The sequence below is a fragment of the Linderina pennispora genome (genome assembly GCF_002104995.1).
Source record: "Linderina pennispora strain ATCC 12442 chromosome Unknown DL89scaffold_5, whole genome shotgun sequence".
NCBI lineage: Eukaryota > Fungi > Kickxellomycota > Kickxellomycetes > Kickxellales > Kickxellaceae > Linderina > Linderina pennispora.
Window position 1 is genome coordinate 125,066 of NW_024468253.1, and position 17,851 is coordinate 142,916.

Genomic DNA, 17,851 nt, shown 5'->3' on the forward strand with positions numbered 1-17,851 from the left:
GTGCGACCGCTGATATCTGGGTTGCGAAAAATTATATCATCTGATCTAAAACGCTGGCAGTCCTGTGGGATTCAACCTCGGCTTTTTCCACACGCCCAGCGTAGAGCGCTTGACGAAACTTTCTTTCCAAAAAATCCCAACTTTAGTTTATCGGATTCAAAATGGTAAAATATCGATGGATGCGGCGCGTTGGCGTTCTGAGGCATGAAGGCTGTGTCTGCGGGCTGAGATGGCATGCGTTTTAGCGGACCGATGGATACGGGCGATCTGGCAGAGGACAGAGCGCAGAAATAATTTCTGCAGAGCCCATCGGGTGAAATTGACAGAGAGCTGAATTTCGTGCTAGAGTTCGGGACCAGTGGGCGCCAATTGGGAGCGCGCTGCCATTTCACTCACTCGTTCCCAGCTGCAAACACCCCCACGTTCTGACCACCTACGGCCAGAAACTGGGCGCTTTGTTTCAGAGGGGCATTTCGCGGAACGACGCAGAATCTCGCCCTGCACAACCCAGCCTTTGCCTCACGAGCAGCAACACAGAAAGCCTAGCCTGCCTTTGAGCGGGAGAGATGGAAACAGAGCCCGCTTTATGATGGAACGCACCACAACTAACTCTGATGTGTCTGAACGACCACTGCCGTCCTTTTAGGGTATCGACATCGCCAAGAAGCACCAGCGGAACAAGAACCGTTCCGCTCCCGTGAGCGACAACGTCTACCTGCTGCTGCTGGTGAAGCTGTACCGCTACCTGGCTCGCCGCACTGACTCGAACTTCAACAAGGTCGTCCTGAAGCGCCTGTATATGTCGCGCATCAACCGCCCGCCCATGTCGCTGTCGCGCCTGGTGTCGCTGTCGAAGAACTCGGCTGCCCAGACCGTTGTCGTTGTCGGCACCATCACCGACGATGTCCGCCTGGAGGTTGTCCCCAAGATGTCGGTCGCTGCCCTGCACGTCACCAAGACTGCCCGTGCCCGCATCCTGAACGCCGGCGGTGAGATCCTTACCCTCGACCAGCTTGCTCTGCGCGCCCCGACTGGCTCCAACTGCCTGCTGCTCCGCGGCGAGCGCAACGCCCGTGAGGCCGTCAAGCACTTCGGCCGTGCCCCTGGTGTCCCTGACTCCAACACCAAGCCGTACGTCCGCTCCAAGGGCCGCAAGTTCGAGCGCGCTCGTGGTCGCCGTGCCAGCCGTGGCTTCAAGGTCTAAATTTCTCTCTCGGATCGCTCCTTTACTTTTTCTTTGTTCTCGAGCAAAAACAACGAGTGAACATTTTAATGTGTTCTGCAAATGTCCGCCCGTGGACTGAACATACATGGGTTTGCTGACTGGGTTGGGCTACATCAAATGTGCTAGTATTAGGATGGCATATATTGGATGGTAATGGAGCGAATTGAAACGACTTGAAAACTAACATTTCACCTACTTCTGGGTGATGCTGCCATAGGGCAGAGTCATGAATGGCGAGGCTGTACAGGGCCTGGACGCGTGCCCTGCTTTGAGATGCTGGTAGCCTTGCGCAAGGCGCTGACACGCGACAGCACGGGCGGCATTGCAGCCGGCACCTGCGTGGATGCCTTCACCTGGTCCGATACCACGCCCTCCTCTTCGATCATCTCGCCAGCGTGGTGCTGGTTCATACGGCGCAGACCCAAGAATGATGGCCGCTTTGGCGGGAAGTATCTGGACGAGTTGTTGCTACGGCCGATCATCGCCAACGGTGTTGCTGCTGCTGTTGCTGCTGCTGGCGCCAGAGTTGGTGGGAGCCGCCATGACCGGCGAGTCCAGCAGCTGACTCGCCTGACTCGCTGTCAATATCGTCGCCAAGGGTCTCGAACAGCTCCGAGGCCACCAATAGCTCCGGGCTGGGCGTCCGGGACCGGTGAATCGGGATTCTCGGGGATCCGCATGTGCCTTTTGCTGAGAGCGCCGCGGATCTTGGCCTTGGCTGTGTGCAGCGTGGTTGGCCAGCAGACCAGAGTGCTTCCGGGCAGTACGCGGGGGCACCGGCGACTCGCCAGCAGCAATCGCTGGGTGATCGCCAGCATGGAGGCGGGACCCCGAGATTGTCTTGCAGAAGCTGACAGAGCGGCGCAGGATGCCAAGCCCAGCGCGTCTCACCAGCTCATGCAGACGCGTCGACGACTTCTCATTTGCGTGGTCGCTGGTCGTGTGCTGCGAGAACAAGCTGCAGCTATCCTCCCACCCTGACTTTGGCTTGCGCTCAGTGTTCTGGAACTTTAGGCTTCTTATCAGATTCCACGGTGATGCCGGGTGTGCCTTACGCTGCCTCTCGACATCGTCGGCGTTCGGGAACCCCGGGTGCGCAGTGGCAGTCATGGGCCTTGCGATGTTGGCAGAGTGCCACAGCGATTCCTCGTAGATGTCGTAGATCTTGTGCTGGTCGAGCAGCGAGCGAGAGGCGCGGCTGATCCGCCGCGGCTGTTGTATATTAGGAACATCATACAAGTAGCGGGACGCCCGCTTGGCGTGCTCCTGCAGGGGTGCTGGCAAGGCAGCGCCGGTTGATGCGGTCGAAAACGGGATGTGCATGGAGCCACGGTATGCGGCCTTGCTGCCAGGCAGTCCGCGCACGACGTTGGCCCAACCGGGCGCTTTCAGAAGCTCAGCCGACCCGTCCGATATGACAGTACTGGTTCCAGCAGAGTTGTCAGCCTCTGAGGATCCTGGCGACGATGTCGATGACTCAAATGACCTCTGCTGGTGGTAGTACGCGAGCGGCAACTCGTCGAGCGCCAGCACGCAGCTGAGCAGACCAGGAATGTTCCCGGGGTGCATTTGCTGCGACATTGCATTCTTGGTGTGTGTGGGGCGCATTGCAGGCATAGGCTCGTTTGCGTTGCTGAAAAGCAGGGCCGGGAGAGGAGGTTGTCGACTTGCTGATTCGCTTGTACTGGCTGCTACGCAAGCGTACTGGTGGTGAGGTGGGCCGAACAGCAGCTGCAGGACGAGACACGGATTCGGGGAACCGCCTTGGAGGAGAGGGGAAGGCAAAGAGATCAGGGGACGTGAGGGTAGGCATGTCTGGCTGCTCGTCCATATTCAGAGGGTTTGAGATGGAGGACCTATTTATTCCAGGAGAGATGTGCGAAACCAAAGCGTTGCGGAAGTATAGAGCTCCGGGTGATGTCGTCGTGAGTGAGGGTGCGCAATGCAAATGCTGATGATGCAGTGAGAAGAGATGTTGAAATGTGGGCACAGGCTGATATCCCAGAGTGAAAATAGAGAATGGGAGGGGAAGGAGATAGGAGCCAGCTGGAGACCGTGTGGGCGAGAGATTCTTGGAGGGTCCATTTTCTTCTGCAGGGTTGCAAACGTTGCTATATTACGTGGAGTATGCGGCTCGCCATACTTTTGCGCAATTTTTCGGCAACGTTTGGCCCAGCAACTCCCAAACATGTCCACAACAGTAATATTGGATGGCAATCCTAATTCAAAGATCCTATGTAAAAACCAATTACTTGGTCCGCGGCTTGACGTCCTCCTCGGCAATGGAGTGCAGGAAAATTGTGCTCTTGGTGGTGCCGTCGTTGTGCTGGAAGCCCTTGGACCAGTCGTACCCGGTGGCGTAGGCCAGGATTTTGCCGTCGCCACTGATAGTCGTCGACAGCACCGGCCCGCCCAGGTTGGTGAACGACTTGAGCTTTTGCCTGGCATCCTTGTCCCAGAACACGATCGACCCGTCGGAGCCAGCCGTGCAGAAGGTACCGGTCACGGGGTGCTGCGACATGGAGTTCACAGCGTGCACGCCAGGTGGCCATCGGGTCATCGGTCGTCCGATGGCATTTGAACGAGAAGTTCTTGTCCTTGAGCTTGTCGTCAATGTACTGCACGCCTACACGCCCCTCAATCGAGCCTACAGCGAACCCGTCCTTCTTTACAAAGCACGACAGGCTGCGCGTCTGCCACTTGAGTGGCGAGTCCAGGGTTTTGAACGGTTGCGTCGGGTTGTTCAGGTCAAACACGTGCACCTTGCGGTCCGCTGTGCCCACAACCATCAGTGGATGCAGCGAGTCCATGGCATAGATACGCTCGTTCAGCGTCACCACGCCCAGCGGGCTCGGCTGCCGCAGGTCCCAGTACTTGACTGTCTTATCCCAGCTACCTGTCGCCACAATCGGTGATGCGTTGTCTCCCTCCACAAACCGGATGCACCGGATCGTGTCGTCGTGCTGCGCAATTTGCACCGCCTGTCCCGTCGCCACGTCTAGCATGCGCCCTGCCTTGTCAGCGCCACCAGATGCGACCTTTGTTCCGATCGCGGCTCCATGCACAGCACAGCGCCGGTGCCTCGTGCGAGTACGCTGCTTTGCCTGTTGACGTCCCGTTGTTCTGGATGTCCCATACGCGCACCTGGTTGTCCCACGACGACCCAGCAAGCAGATATGAGTTCGGGCTGAACGCTATCTCGCTGACCGTGTCTGTCGGCGGCTGGCTGATTTCCGCATCCTTCGGGGGTTGTCTGAACATCATTCCAATGATTTACTCTCCGTTGGCTAGATTTTTGGGTTCCTTAAATGCCAAATGAGCTTTTTGCTTACGCGTCACCTCCTGTTTCCAGTAGAGTTGTCTAGAGCCTCAGCTGTGGCACAATTAATAAAAGAGCAGCTACCGAATTGAACAAGCGAATTGCTCGGAATAAAAAATTACAGTTTTTGGCAGTGAGTAGGGCAAAGGCGAAGGGCTGAGTGGGACAATACGTGGTCCAAAATTTGCTTTTTCAAAGTCTGCACACAGGCCTGCGTGATTGATTAACTTGGCGATCAGCCATTGCCACCTTTTGTCTTGAGGTGATGGAGTATGTGTTTATTGATGAGGTCTAGCACGAAACTACTATATGGTGTTTTTTTACAAAGGGCTTTTAGTACAAGATGGTTTATGATTTTTTTTCAGGGGTTTTGCTTGTGTTTTCTGCTTCGGGCTTTGCGAGCGAGCGAGAGCGCGAGAGAGCGAGGAAAGAGGGAATGTGCCAGCCCCATCATCAGCGGCTGCAGTGTCTACTGGACAACACCAACAGGCATTTCGGCCGTGTGGAACGACTCGGCAATGCTCCTGGCGCTATCATCATCAACTGCGCCAAACTCATCATCAGCAAACTCGTCGTCATCAAACTGCTGCGCGTACGCTGCCGCCGCAGCATCGTTGATTTCCCAAACAAGACTGCTGGCAGCAGGACCAAAACTCTATCAGCGAGTCTGCGTACAGCTTGCGAGTTTCACTCAGCATCTGCGTGATGCCCGCATTCTTCTGCAGGCACCCGACTATGCACTGAAGGGTGTTGAAATACAGCTCGCCGTCCTGGGGCAGTGCTCTGCGCAGCGTATCAAATGGCTCTAGGCCAAGTCCGCATTCCTGCATGATGTTGGTCTCGAATCTGGCAAAGTTGACAAACAGCTGGATACCAGGGTACACTGGCTCAAGCTGCCCGAGACACGCGTCTAGGCCATCCACCGTGTCATCATTGGCCAATGTCGTCAAACTGCAGCGCAGAAATCAGCTTTCCCAGGTCCTGGCCACCGAGATTGAAGGGCGTAAGGCGGCGCAAAAAATAGTATGTACCGCACAGGTTGGCGAGACCGACAGCGTAAGTGTGGTCCTTTACGGCCTGGTTCCAAGCGCGTTCCAGGGTAGTGCGCTCGGGCGTGGCAGGCAGCTTGGAAATATCCAACGTCTGCTTGAGTGCTGGAACAAAGGCCTGGGCGGTGAGACGCAGGCGCGTAGGCGATTCCACTAGACAGGGCCAGGAGGTGGCCGAATGCATCGGGCGCACTGGTCGCGCCCCAGAGTGCCTGGTCGGCCCAGATAAGTGACTTGTACGCTTGATACAGCGGAGTGAGGACCATGGTTGGTAGTGCTAGTGCTAGTGCTATATGCTAATGAGGTTGACTAGTAAGTGAGGGAAGGGGATAGTGGTAAAGAAAGGCGGAGAGTGATAGTCGAGTTTGGCACTCATTAACAAGGCTTTATACAGTGTTCCATGCCCCCTCATCCTTGCGTGGCCAAAGCAGCTAATGTTTTGCATTTGGCACAGCCGGTGCAAATCAATGCATCCTCACAAATGTGTGCGAAAGAGCAGCACAAGCAGCGAATGGTCATACTGGATGATTGTGTCGGGAGGGAACTGCGCAACACATGACCCGCCAGCGGCAAACAACAATCTGCAGCTGCAGACTACGGCGAAATCCCACCGGTAAATTCCTGGTCAGCGTGCTGACAGCTGCCCTTGCTTTTCTGTAAAAGACGGCTGTAGTGATGGGGTACATGTGTAGCCTCTTACCTGCGCCGCAGCATGTATACGCAGCCCAGACCTGGCCTTCAAACCGCAGCTGACACCGGAGCACCACTACTTGGAAGTAGGCAAGCTACTTGGCGGCCTGCCATCATTCGCAAGCCACTGCCAGGCACGGCTGTGAACGAACAAGTCACGGGAGGAGGTGGTTCAGAAAACACATTGTGTCATCGACTCGGCTCAGAACGAACCGACACTTTAGCTCGTATTAAGAAAACTCTGTCGCTTCGGACTTTGCAACCACAGCGTCGCGATATCCATCCCTCCTCCTCAATTACTTCGCATTTGCCTGAATTTTTCACTTTTTTCCCATTGCCACCAGTTGTCCACGTACCGTCGCCACACTGCATCGCGTGTTGTTTATTTAGTTTTGTTTTCAAGGGTCGTGCTGCTTCTTCCCCTTGTTTTTCTTTTTACTTGGCAAAAGGCAAAGAGAAACAACACGCAATTTGAACCTTCAAGAACAACTCCGTCGGAAACAAAAGGCCTGCACGGTTGAAGTAGTGGCATTGCTGATCTAGCCTGGTCCCTACGTCATACTAGTTCTGTATAATAAACACCACAACACCCTCTGCACAAAGGTAGTCCCAGTGCGGTATTGCCTTGGACTTTCGCCTACTCTTCTCGAGAAGCATTTCGCTAACGAGAAACGCAGTCGGGACATCGCCCTTTCAACACCCACCACCCAGGATCTTCATGTCATCCATGTCATCCATGGATGTCGATGCCAGTATTTCCAGAGCAATGAACACTGTTCTGACAGAGACTGAGCGAAAGCAGTTAGCTCAGGAGGAGTCTAAAAATGAGTTTTCACAACAAGGTAATTTTCCCGAGAAATCCAGATGATTAGCGGTGAGGTGGTTGTGCATGCTGCATTAGCACATAGCGGTGCGCTTGTGTATTTTCTTGGGCATCCCTGTATCTGAATTGCTAACATCTTTCCCACTTTAATCTGTAGATGCTATCATGGAGCCGACGACAGTGGCATTTGTAAATCAGTACCTTGAGGCGGGTGGCGCGCCGTTCAACATCATGCACCTGCTAATGTCGAGCTACGAGGGGCTGGCAGCTATGGCGAACATGGTCGCGCACGATATTCTCGGGACATATGGCGCCGATGAAAAGACGGCAATTCTCGAGACGCTGAACAGCAAGATCGTCGAGAGCTTTGACTATCAGTCGGCAGATCGGGAATTCGAGTCGTCGCATCCAGCTGCCCGAGTACATTGGTTCGATGCTTCCGCACCAGTTCTGGCGAAAGACAATCTACCGGCTCAGCGAGCGATACCCAAAGAGCACGATGCTCAGTGCGTCGATACAGTATATTGCCGACCAGGGCTATCAGGCAGAGATGACATCGCTCAACTCCGCATCGCTTCACACCCACGTGTTTTACTCGCTGCTGGCTGAATGCTTCGAGAAGGTGGCACCCGCAGATGACGACATAATCAAGGAACGCCTACGTGAACTGGTCAAACTGGTGTGTCGGCGCGAGCAGACATATGTGGTTGCGCAGTACGTGCTGCGGAATGTACGGCGGCGGGCTGGTGTTGGTGCCGCAGCACTGGCTCGCATCGAGGATGAGCTGGAGGCCGAGATGCTGGAATCATACGGCAGGACCGCAGCTGGTGATCAATATCCGCCTGCTGCTCGAGGGTTTGTGGTGGGCGGCAACGACTCGGTGGCAAACGCAGTGGCATCGATCATCCAGAGCGGACATGCAGCGCCTGGTGACGTAGTCTCGTTGTACAAGCAGTTCCACGCGGCACATACCAACAGGGCCGGGGATGCAGCATCGATACCACCAGTGCATATACTCCGCAACGACCGCGTGATGCTACCCATCATTGAGCAGGTGTTTGGCCATTTGTGGCACAGCACGCAGTTCAATGAGCGCACCGATCTGATGGATAAATACATCTGGCTCATCGCATACGGCACGCTGTGCACTGGCGACGGCACCCGTGCGGACGAGGAAGACGGTACCACCATCAGTCAGCTCGTGGACCAGCTCAAGGAGATCCGTACTGGACTGCCGATCAGCCCCCCGCAGACGCTGCTAAACAAAGTAGTGCGCAAGGTGCTCGAGTGGATTTCGGTACCTATTCTGGCACGGATCGTGCTCCTGTGGGTGCGCGGTGTCATTAGCTACAGCGATTTCTCTTTCTACCAGCTGTACTATCGCACCTCAGAAGCGCCGGTTCCACTGCTTCTGCTCGAGGAGATTGCATACCGGCACCCACTGCAGAAGCCGCAGGTGTTTGCTGCATATTGCGAGAGCTTTGAGTCGAAGGTGCCTGGCTTCCCAGCCGAGAAGCAGATCAAGCTGCAGAAGGCGGTGATTAACCGCATGGCGGTGCTGGTGCAGCTGGACTACTCGGCGCCTGTGCTGCGGTACTTTGACAACAACTCCGAGTACATGGACGAGAGTATCGTGGTGTATTTCATCCAGCGCACGTTGCAGCAGTTTGAGCCGCCGTACCCGTCTGAATTCGCCAAGCCTATGACCAAGCTGATCGTGCGCGCCTGGAACGGTGTCAAGGTTGCCGCCGAGAAGGAAAAGGCCCATGTGCGGGTGTTCCTGGCTGCAATGGCGGGCACAGACGGTGTGGCCCGCCGGTTGCTGCAGTCGCTGCCAGAGCCCGTGTCGCCTGTCGCTGAGTAGTAACCTATTGGAATAACAGACATAGCAAAAGTTGGCATTAAATGTGGCATTGCTCGTAAGATGCAAAAGAGATTGGCAGGTAGTGACGGGCGCACGGCGTGCATGAAGCCATGCGCTGTCGTCCCTGGTGGTGCAACTAGCTCGAAGGCAGGCGGTCCGCCAGACAGGCTTCCCTTTATTTTGTTTGTATAGCGGATCGGCGCATGCTGCATCACGTACTGCTGTCGCTGCCAATCTGCGCATTGTTCGAGCAAATACAAGAATGCCACTTCTCCCAAACGACATACCGGTTCCATGCATAGGAACGGCAGATGTGTAGAAACCAAGAGCATGTGCCCCACTCCCAGTATCGGTCCAAGCCGGTTGCTGCTGGGCACCTTTGGTTCGCACCTTTGGACAGTACAGAGCACAGCCCTTGCCTGGAGGACTATATCCGCTCCACCATCCCCACCAGAGCCCTAGCAGCGGGACACTACCGCATTAGCCCATGCGGCCACCCTGCGGTGGGCGCATGGTGAGGAGCCTTGCCAGCTGTGCGACGCTTTGTGTACTCCGCACCCAAAGACTGGGCGTGATGAGCTGAGGTTGGTCCAACAAATAGGCAATTTATGCGAAATACACACGGACCCTCATTGGATTGGGATCTGCCTGGCAAGCCCGGAGTGCGCGAAGCTTATTCCCCGGTCCCAGGCTCCGCGTTTGTAAGCAGGTGTGGCCCGGCCACGCTTTAGCCGTGGAGTAAAGGATCGAATCATGGGCATGGCTCCCGGACACTACGGATAATAACCCTGAATCGTTTCTTGTTTGCCCAGACACGAGACTGACCCGTTTTGTACCTGCTGCCCAGTAGAACACCCTATAGAACACAGTGGTGTGCTGCCAGCCCCGACGCACAGCTGTGGTTCTGCTTGGCGGCTTGTGGATATGCTCTTGTGCTGGCTCAGAGAATCGATGGCGCTGCATGATGCTCAGTCAGGACGGAGTGCCTATAAATATCCACCTTGTGCAACCGCAGCCTACGGCAAAAAATATCACGCTAACAGGACATTCTTACCTGCCAATATCAAGCACCTCGGCGCATTAATGTCCAAGCGAATACGCGAACCAGTCTAGCGAGAGCAGACAGAAAACCGGCCTCCACGTGTCTCATGATCCACCGCTGCTTTTTATTCCGTCCTCTTGTGCGCGGTGGGCAGAGGACCAGAGGTCAGTGTGCATTTGCATGCATGCCATTTTCGGTGCTCTTTATTGCGGTCTTCTCTCGAAAACTGGGCCAGGCTCTGCTGTGGTTTGCACGAAAGAAAAGGCACGGAGAGGAGCCTGCCTGTGCGTGTGCGGGTTTAGTCGCAAGGGAGCAAATTCTCCTTTTTGTGCATGTCCGTCGCGTGTGTTTAAAAGGGACAAGGACTGGCGCTCAGACAAAATCGGCTCTGAGCTTGTATATCGCTTTTCTTTTTCCTTTTGTTGTCTTTTTTCAAACTGCGCAATTCTCCTTGCCCATCCCTTTACTTTCATATACAGCAATTATTAGTACCCTTCTTATATAGCTTTCCTTCCTGATAATGGAGTCTCTCCAGGCTATCCCAGACACCACAACCACCATGCTGTCCCGGCAGGGCCTGAACGCCCAGTTCCGGCGGCGCTCCATCCCACGCAATCTCTACCAGAGACGGCACCGGGACTCCAATGCGAGCGACGCCACCATGGTGCCGCCAGACAGCTTCTGGTGTTCGCCATCGCCCCCCTCTGGGCGTCTGCGTGCTATCTCTGATAGCTGCGTGTCAGCACCGTTCCCGCACACTGGCGCCTACGCTGGCGGGTTTGGCTCAGCATCTGTGCCGAGCTCACCGGTTTCGGCCAAGAGCCTGCATGAAATGTACTCGACAAAATTCGCCGACGCCTCGATTGAGGAAGAGGAGGACGACGATGTTGTGGTCATTCACAATGGAGTCAGACGGTTGACCTTGAGCTCCGAGGGATACTTGCTGCAAGGCAAGCCCAGGCTTGTCAACATCTGAGTGCATATCCACCGCCATACATCCCTTCACTCTGCGTCCTTTGCCTTCCTGTAATTTACCACTGTCATCTAAATATGTTTAATGCATTCTATTCACCGTTTTTCAACCGGTAATGTTTTTCTGCAACTGGGTTAATTCCGCAGGCAGTGTCTTTTACTGATCTACAGCCAAGAATAGCATGAGCAGTAGATGCCACCGCAGGCCAGACTGCAGCGGACATTGGCTCTTGGGCTGATGGCCATCAACCGCTCCAATCACGCTGAATGATATCACTCTCGTACAACGCATACGTCAACCGCCCACCTCATGGCACCACGCGTGTTGGAGACTGGTCTCTGTATATTGGTAGCGCGGAGTAGTGGGGATGGGGTTGCGCTCATCTGAAAAGAAGGCGAAGAAAATACCATTCCCAATGCCTCTCCCACCGGACTGGCTGTTCTGCGGGAAATAGTCTCTCAGGTGGAGCATGATGGCCAAGACACAATTTTTTGGCTGCCGCCCAGAGTGTTTGGTCAAGACCTAGCTGGAACAGCAGTTAAGAGAAAGGAGGGGCGATCCGCCAAGTTGACGAGAGCATGGTGGCGGCCTCCATGCAAACCACTCCTATTCAGACAAATCAACCTTGCACATACGAAATAGTCGGTGCATGTCCCCACCTCCCTACTTTCCTTTGCTCTTTGGGGGACGCACATCACTTCTCCCCAAACACGCACGACATAAACCCACCCGGCCAAATGTAGGGATACATGGTGCAGGATACCTGGTCCAATATGTATTCCAACTGCAGCACCTAAAACAGGTTCACAAAGGATCCCTGGTCAACGGAGGAAATACTTCCAATGGCCCGCTTTAGCACCAGCAATAGATTCATGAATAACAAACGGAAACCACAGGCAGACTTTGCAGATGTGTATAAGGGATGCAATAATTATTGCCTGCCCGTGTGATCTTTATTAACCTGTTTTGTTTCATATAGAGGCAATTCACTCGGAGGTCACGGTGGTTCGGTCTGCTCTTTCATTCCAGAGCTGAGACTTGCAGGGAGCCTGGTACCGGGACTTCAGGTGACGCAGTCAGGTATATTAACTGGCAGTCATCTGCCCCTCAGGCTGTTTGCAGTTGTTTTAATCAAAAGAAAAGAGAAAGGCCGTCGTCAGCTGCTGTCTGGCGATCCAATATTCCTGGGCCTGACTTGGCCATGGGCTGTCTTTATTCTGTACTCACAAATCTGTCTGACCTGCTGGATATGCTGTCTTAAAAAGCCACTTTCGTGGCCAACAGCCTCCACCCTCATCCTCCTTCCGATCTTAACGAAACCAGCTGAGCCATTCTTTGCAACTCTTCAAAACACTAGCTACATAGTGAACTTTGTTTGGATTCTATCGGCTGTCATTCTTTCGCAGCAGCAACAGCAACACCAACAGCAACAGCAACACCAACACCAACAGCAACACCAACAGCAACAGCAACACCAACAGCAACAGCAACACCAGCAGTAATCACAAAACAATGTACAATCCTTACCCAAAGTCCCCCACGTCATCAATAGTCAGACTACCGAGCGAACCACTACACAAAGAGAAACTCTCCCGGCGACATAACCGGCTGGAAACCTCACAAGGCCGATCAACGCAGAGCACCGGGTTCAACTTCCTGCCTGCACAGCACCCAAATCCTTCCGTGTGCCCATCGATATATCCGCAGCGGACAACCGCAGTCCCCTCGCATAAGCGGCTGCCCGAAGCACGTGCCGAGCACCAGCGGCGGCACAGAGAGTCCCGCCCACACATCCGAAAGACCGCCAACGTTCAGCCGACACAGGCAGTAGCCAATGGACGGAAAAACTATTCCCGAGCCCCCCAGAGTCTCCCCGTGGAGGGGCCGGCTAGGTACCGGACAAAAGAATCGGATGCCAGGAGACAAAATTAGCGAGCCTGCTACTATCAAGAGCTTCGGTGTCGCGGCGCAGTAGTACAGACGGCGAGGCTACTGTCGTCGGATCGGATGACAGCGACGAAGACGATGCCAGAATTGTGAAGATCCAGCGCGCTGCCAAAATCTGGATGTGTGTGCCGCGTCAGCTCTCGGTCGTGCGCAAAAACGAGAACGCATACGCGGTTTCGGTTGTTTGCGTCGGCAAGCACGGATTCGTTGTCCAGCCGTCTCGCTAATTTGTTATTAATTTCTGTTCGTTACATTTTGATTACAAGTTATTAGCTGAATCTCGCTGATAACAAATTTTTCTGCTGGCTACGGCAATCTTCTAGCCGTGTGGCGGTCTGGAAAAGCCAATCTCTTGGCAGCCGAAATAGGCAGGTGGAAGGGAAGAGAAGGGGAAGCAGTGGTCCGGGTGGCTGATAGTTCTCGCTCCGCTCCCTCCCCCAACGTCCTGGGGCACTATCAGGCATGAAAAGTTCCAGCACATGCAGCTGCCAGCAATTAGTAGCCTAATAAAAGTGAAAAGCGTGTGGGCAAATACAAGGCATGGCCAAAAATAGAGCAAGCTGGATATGTCTGCACTGGTTCATATGCGAAGGCGCGGCCACCGCAAAGTGGTGGTGTCAATGCGAGGACATGTGGAGGTTGGCACCCATGTGTCAAACGCATGGCAGCTGCTGACAAGAAATAGTCCAGTTGTCCTGGGCATTGTGCTGGGTTTCCCAGCTCAGCGGGACCGAGAATGGGGGAGACGACTGGGCTTTTGTTGCGGAATACAAAACAAAAACTGAACACTGTTGCTGGGCCAGCATCGGCGCCAAGATAGGCCAAGAGCTTGGTGACACCGGTCCCAGTGTGCGTGTTTGGATCGGGACTGGAAGATTCGCAAGCCATATCATTCATCAAGCAATTCAAAAGGACTCCAGCTTGGCAGTTCCAGAGCAGTAAGTTCCACGAGGACCTCCGGCACAGGAAATTAGGCTGGTCCGAGAAAGGGCAGAACGCCGTAGTCCGCCGGAAAATGTGAAAACACCCGGCGAATACAACTGCCGAATTGGCGGCAATAAACTGCGGTCCATTATCGCCCTCCTGATTGCTGCGATCTCACGCAGCATGCATGCCAGGGCGGCTGCTGATTTATTGGGGAGGGGCGCGGTTTTCAGCATCCACTCCTCTTACAGCGAAGGTCTTGGCCAGGCTTTTTGTCAGCCAGAAATCTGTGCATCCCCACCCTTTTTCCGCAGCGCGCTGATATCTTTATGATTATAAATAGGCGGGTCGACTGACAGTCCCCCTCGCTCTCTTCATTCTTTGAACATCATAAATACCAACCACAAATTCCCCTTGCCTTTTTCCAGGAACCTTCATCCCTTCTCAGAACACCATCTTTATCTGCTATTTTTATTTTAATCTTTTGTCAGCAATGTCGAACCAGTACAGCGATATCCCAGACTTCATCCTATCGTCTGGTCTGGCCGCTCAGCGGTCACGGGTGTCGCGCATCGGATCGCGCGGGTCCTCGGTCTCCCCGCGCTCCAGCATAGATATGAACGGCGAACCCGCCAGCCCCCGCACAATCGAGCAGGAGGATGGCGATGAAGTCGATGATGACTGCGAAGGCCGTTGAGATCAAGTCGGTCCTCGGCCATGTCCCATTTGCCCAGAACGCGTGGCCGCGCGAGGTGCGCTTCGATATGCCGCGCCTGGTCAATCTCTGAGCTAAAAAAACACATCAGGCCACTCAGCACCGCCCTGTTTTTAGCGGCCTTAGCACATGCGCAATATTTTTCCATACCCTGTAAAAGTAACCTTATTGTTGTAAATATTTAATTGATATCCCCACACATCCTATGTATCGCAGATGAGACTGAACGCACATCACGATGTACTCATCGAAGCATTGCGAAGCTGGAGAAGCCTGATCAGCCGCCCGTGATCAAAATTAGCGACTGCAGCGGCCAAGCCACCTGCTATTTGCCAGCCTGCGTGCTTTATGCTTTTGCAGAATTCTGCGGACGCCGGCAATAGCATTTTTCCTCTTTGCATTGTTTTAGATTATCGATTTTTTATTTTATGCATTTCACGCCTGTCCACGCAACCGCGCACTGAACCATGAGCGAGGCCACGGTCACAGAGCTTGCTGTTCGCATGCTGAACACGCTGAAGAACATCTCACCGAAAGCTCGTCAAGCCAGGGAGCAAATACTCATTGACTGGTTTATCTATTGCAGCAGCCAGAGGTATCCCCGGTCACAGTGGTATTGCAACCTGCCGCGTCTGCAAGAGTACGGGGAACGTGTTGTTGACATGTTGCTGGACAAAAACTATTCGGACGCAGCCATTATTAAGAAGGGAGCTCAGACGGCGCTTGAACGTGCTATTCTTGACCTGGCAAACACCTGAACCTGGTGCAGATAACGATTTGAAAAAGAAAATGTATGAGGCAGCATATGGGCGGATCCGCGAGCACCTCTGGGGGCGGATAGAGAAGGAGTTTAAAAGCAGGCATGGGGACGACTCTGGCAGATACGACCGTGTGTCTAGCAGTGCCGCGCCGCCACCGAAGGCACAGACAATGATGAGTGGAGACGCGAGGCGCCAGGGCGTCGAGCAGGCGCGGCGGAAGCCACGGGAAATTGATCTTGGCTGCAACCAGATAGTCGACGAGCACATAACCAGCCCCGACGGCATTACAGCTGACTTTGATTCTGGTCCCATGGGTGTGTCGTGGCGCACATACGCTCAGGAAACCAACACATACCTCAACTGTCTGCTTCTCCGGAGGTCATCGTTTGGCAGCATCCAGATGCGCGCGTGGCACAATCTGTCACTGTGCATGTGGACAGATGCAAATGCGCTGCGCAAGACGCTGGTGCTCGGGTCCCTGAGTCTGCAGCAGAAGCGGCTGTCGGCTTCCAGTGTCTCACAAACGTGCATTGCTGTGCAGCTCGAGAAAGCAGATGCTGGGATCAGGCAATCCGCGGACTCGGCGGCCACTGACGGATAGCGGCTCAGAACTACTCAGGAACCGCAGCATCTTGCAATGTCCGTGGAACGCACTGGCGATTTTGTTCTACCACAAGTACCATGTGCGCAAAGAGCCACCGCCAGACTTTTCCAGCGACTCGTGGATGGACGAGCCGGTGTTTTCGCAGGACAAGTCTGGGTTCGACGACAGCCTGAGAAAGCATTGCGCCAGCGAATACAACGAATTCAAGCGGGTGATACAGACTGGAAAGCAGTCATTCAAACGGATGACAACCAAGACATTTCATGAAGTCAACCATCAGCTCAACCAGTCCAGACTCTTCCGAAGCACCGTGACCTCGCTACAGAACCTGGTCATGTCGAAACGGTATCTACAGAATGGCCTAATGGAAAAAATCCTGTCTACTGAACTCGGGATTTCGGCCCAGCGAGGCATTTGTGATTCCACGGCAGCAGCTAGTAGTGCCCGACGAACTCACGGAACAGATCTTTCCCTTTGCTGATGGAGTTGCTGACTTTCCCGGATGGGAGGCACCAGGCGATGTGGCAGACAAGGAGCGGCACTTGGCAGCGCTCAATTTCTGCAATTTGCTTAAAGCCCTGCGCACTGCGCTGTTGCAGGACATGGCGCTGCTGAGTTACAATCCGTTCTACCATCGCATGGTGCGTGGGATCAGCATTATGCTGACCCCGCCGTTCCAGGACTACAGGTTCGTTACGCTCACCCAAGACACGCTGGAGCATTCATGGGGCAAGGACTTCCAGGCGCTAATCAAGGAAACGCCGCGTGCGCACGAGCTCGGCTTTGTTGTCCCCGACAACGCATATTCAGCGCCAAGCGTCGATGTTGGCCAGCCGCAGCCAGGTGGCTAAGCGTGTCCGGTCAGGTAGCGACTCTACTTCGGGTCACAGCTCAGTGAACAAGCGGCAGCGTTCATCAACGGTAGTCCCAGACGATGCAGCCCAAAGCACGCAGCCCGCAGAGTGCCAAGGGGTTGGCGATATCGCAAAGGTGTTTGCTGAAACTGGCGTATCACAGAGAGGCTATGCCGATACTCCAGCCAGCAGCAACGGCAGCAGTACTGCGACCGAGTCCGATTCCAGCTCATTTGAGTCCGTCACGCAGCAGCTGACCTGGCTGATCGAGAACATCCGTGCGTCGCCTGTCGCCAGCAACAAGTCAGTGCTGCGGAAGCTAATCCGCGTGTGCAAGCGGCAAGGCATCATTAACCAAGCTGCACCAAGTACATACTGAGAGAGAGCAGCAGATACTGCATATGATCCAGGCCAGTAGCCAAGCCTCGCAGCGGCATCTGCTGGATAGGGTCGGTGCTTTTGACGACCGGTGACGACATCCAGAGCAAACTTAAAAAGAACATGGACGAAATGTCGGCGACGATGGAGCGGGTGTGCAGCATCATGCGGTCGATGAACGAGTCGGACGGCTGGGTTTCAACAACTATGCAGCAGATCACTGCGAAGCTCAGAGAGGCATTTCAAAGCACAATGGAAATAAATGGCTGCTGAAACCATGGGCGCTAGAGTGTGGCATGTTTTACTTTGACATCTCCCCATGGTTCTTTCTGGCATGGGTCCTCATGATTCTGTGCACACCACCTCTTGTTCTGGATCATAGCACATGCGACCTCACCGGGTACAGACAGGAGAGGCCAGGGCTGATTCCACTACATAGATACCAGATATCAGCTGCTATATGGGGCAAATATTCCCGAACACTAAAGCAGGAGCGACGAACTTGCTCCTGTTCCCCCCCCCAAGTAAGCTGGTAACGGCCCCTTTACATGTGGTCGCCACTGAGCTTGTTCTGATTGACAGCGCTGCCACTGCAGCAGCATTCCTTTTGGGAAACACAAAGGAGATAGCGTGCACCCAAACCACCATCATCACCACTGCGCTCTTGCTGTGACAGTTATGCG

General features: G+C 54.3%; 7 protein-coding genes across 7 annotated transcripts; 4 read left to right on the forward strand and 3 right to left on the reverse strand.

Annotated features, from left to right (window-relative positions):
* Positions 1–156: 156 nt before the first annotated feature.
* Positions 157–1,273, forward strand: DL89DRAFT_266692 (ribosomal protein L18e). Its single transcript, XM_040887184.1, has 2 exons — positions 157–616; positions 647–1,273. Exons 1-2 carry the CDS (start codon positions 590–592, stop codon positions 1,202–1,204), a joined length of 585 nt encoding a protein of 194 aa, XP_040744062.1. The 5' UTR covers positions 157–589; the 3' UTR covers positions 1,205–1,273.
* Positions 1,274–1,463: 190 nt separating this feature from the next.
* Positions 1,464–3,143, reverse strand: DL89DRAFT_134724 (uncharacterized protein). The gene has a single exon (XM_040883354.1). The coding sequence runs from the start codon at positions 2,840–2,842 to the stop codon at positions 1,694–1,696; it is 1,149 nt and encodes a 382-aa protein (XP_040744063.1). The 5' UTR covers positions 2,843–3,143; the 3' UTR covers positions 1,464–1,693.
* A 272-nt stretch (positions 3,144–3,415) lies between these two features.
* On the reverse strand, positions 3,416–4,516 carry DL89DRAFT_266693 (WD40 repeat-like protein). Its single transcript, XM_040887185.1, has 3 exons — positions 4,264–4,516; positions 3,856–4,235; positions 3,416–3,737 (listed from the first exon to the last, which is right to left on the reverse strand). The coding sequence occupies exons 1-3, from the start codon at positions 4,484–4,486 to the stop codon at positions 3,474–3,476; spliced, it is 867 nt and encodes a 288-aa protein (XP_040744064.1). The 5' UTR covers positions 4,487–4,516; the 3' UTR covers positions 3,416–3,473.
* Positions 4,517–4,999: 483 nt separating this feature from the next.
* On the reverse strand, positions 5,000–5,942 carry DL89DRAFT_266694 (uncharacterized protein). Its single transcript, XM_040887186.1, has 4 exons — positions 5,748–5,942; positions 5,534–5,698; positions 5,220–5,454; positions 5,000–5,197 (listed from the first exon to the last, which is right to left on the reverse strand). The coding sequence occupies exons 1-4, from the start codon at positions 5,857–5,859 to the stop codon at positions 5,014–5,016; spliced, it is 696 nt and encodes a 231-aa protein (XP_040744065.1). The 5' UTR covers positions 5,860–5,942; the 3' UTR covers positions 5,000–5,013.
* Positions 5,943–7,001: 1,059 nt separating this feature from the next.
* DL89DRAFT_256701 (uncharacterized protein) lies at positions 7,002–8,970 on the forward strand (the record flags this gene model as incomplete). Its single annotated transcript, XM_040885465.1, has 3 exons — positions 7,002–7,125; positions 7,264–7,526; positions 7,555–8,970. 3 exons carry the CDS (start codon positions 7,002–7,004, stop codon positions 8,968–8,970), a joined length of 1,803 nt encoding a protein of 600 aa, XP_040744066.1.
* A 1,562-nt stretch (positions 8,971–10,532) lies between these two features.
* Positions 10,533–13,159, forward strand: DL89DRAFT_292161 (uncharacterized protein; the record flags this gene model as incomplete). Its single annotated transcript, XM_040890265.1, has 4 exons — positions 10,533–10,927; positions 12,392–12,483; positions 12,610–12,763; positions 12,937–13,159. The coding sequence occupies 4 exons, from the start codon at positions 10,533–10,535 to the stop codon at positions 13,157–13,159; spliced, it is 864 nt and encodes a 287-aa protein (XP_040744067.1).
* A 1,814-nt stretch (positions 13,160–14,973) lies between these two features.
* On the forward strand, positions 14,974–17,449 carry DL89DRAFT_266697 (uncharacterized protein). The gene is made up of 7 exons (XM_040887187.1): positions 14,974–15,235; positions 15,276–15,857; positions 15,880–16,314; positions 16,343–16,779; positions 16,802–17,118; positions 17,150–17,204; positions 17,239–17,449. The coding sequence occupies exons 1-7, from the start codon at positions 15,039–15,041 to the stop codon at positions 17,439–17,441; spliced, it is 2,226 nt and encodes a 741-aa protein (XP_040744068.1). The 5' UTR covers positions 14,974–15,038; the 3' UTR covers positions 17,442–17,449.
* The last annotated feature ends 402 nt before the right edge of the window (positions 17,450–17,851 follow it).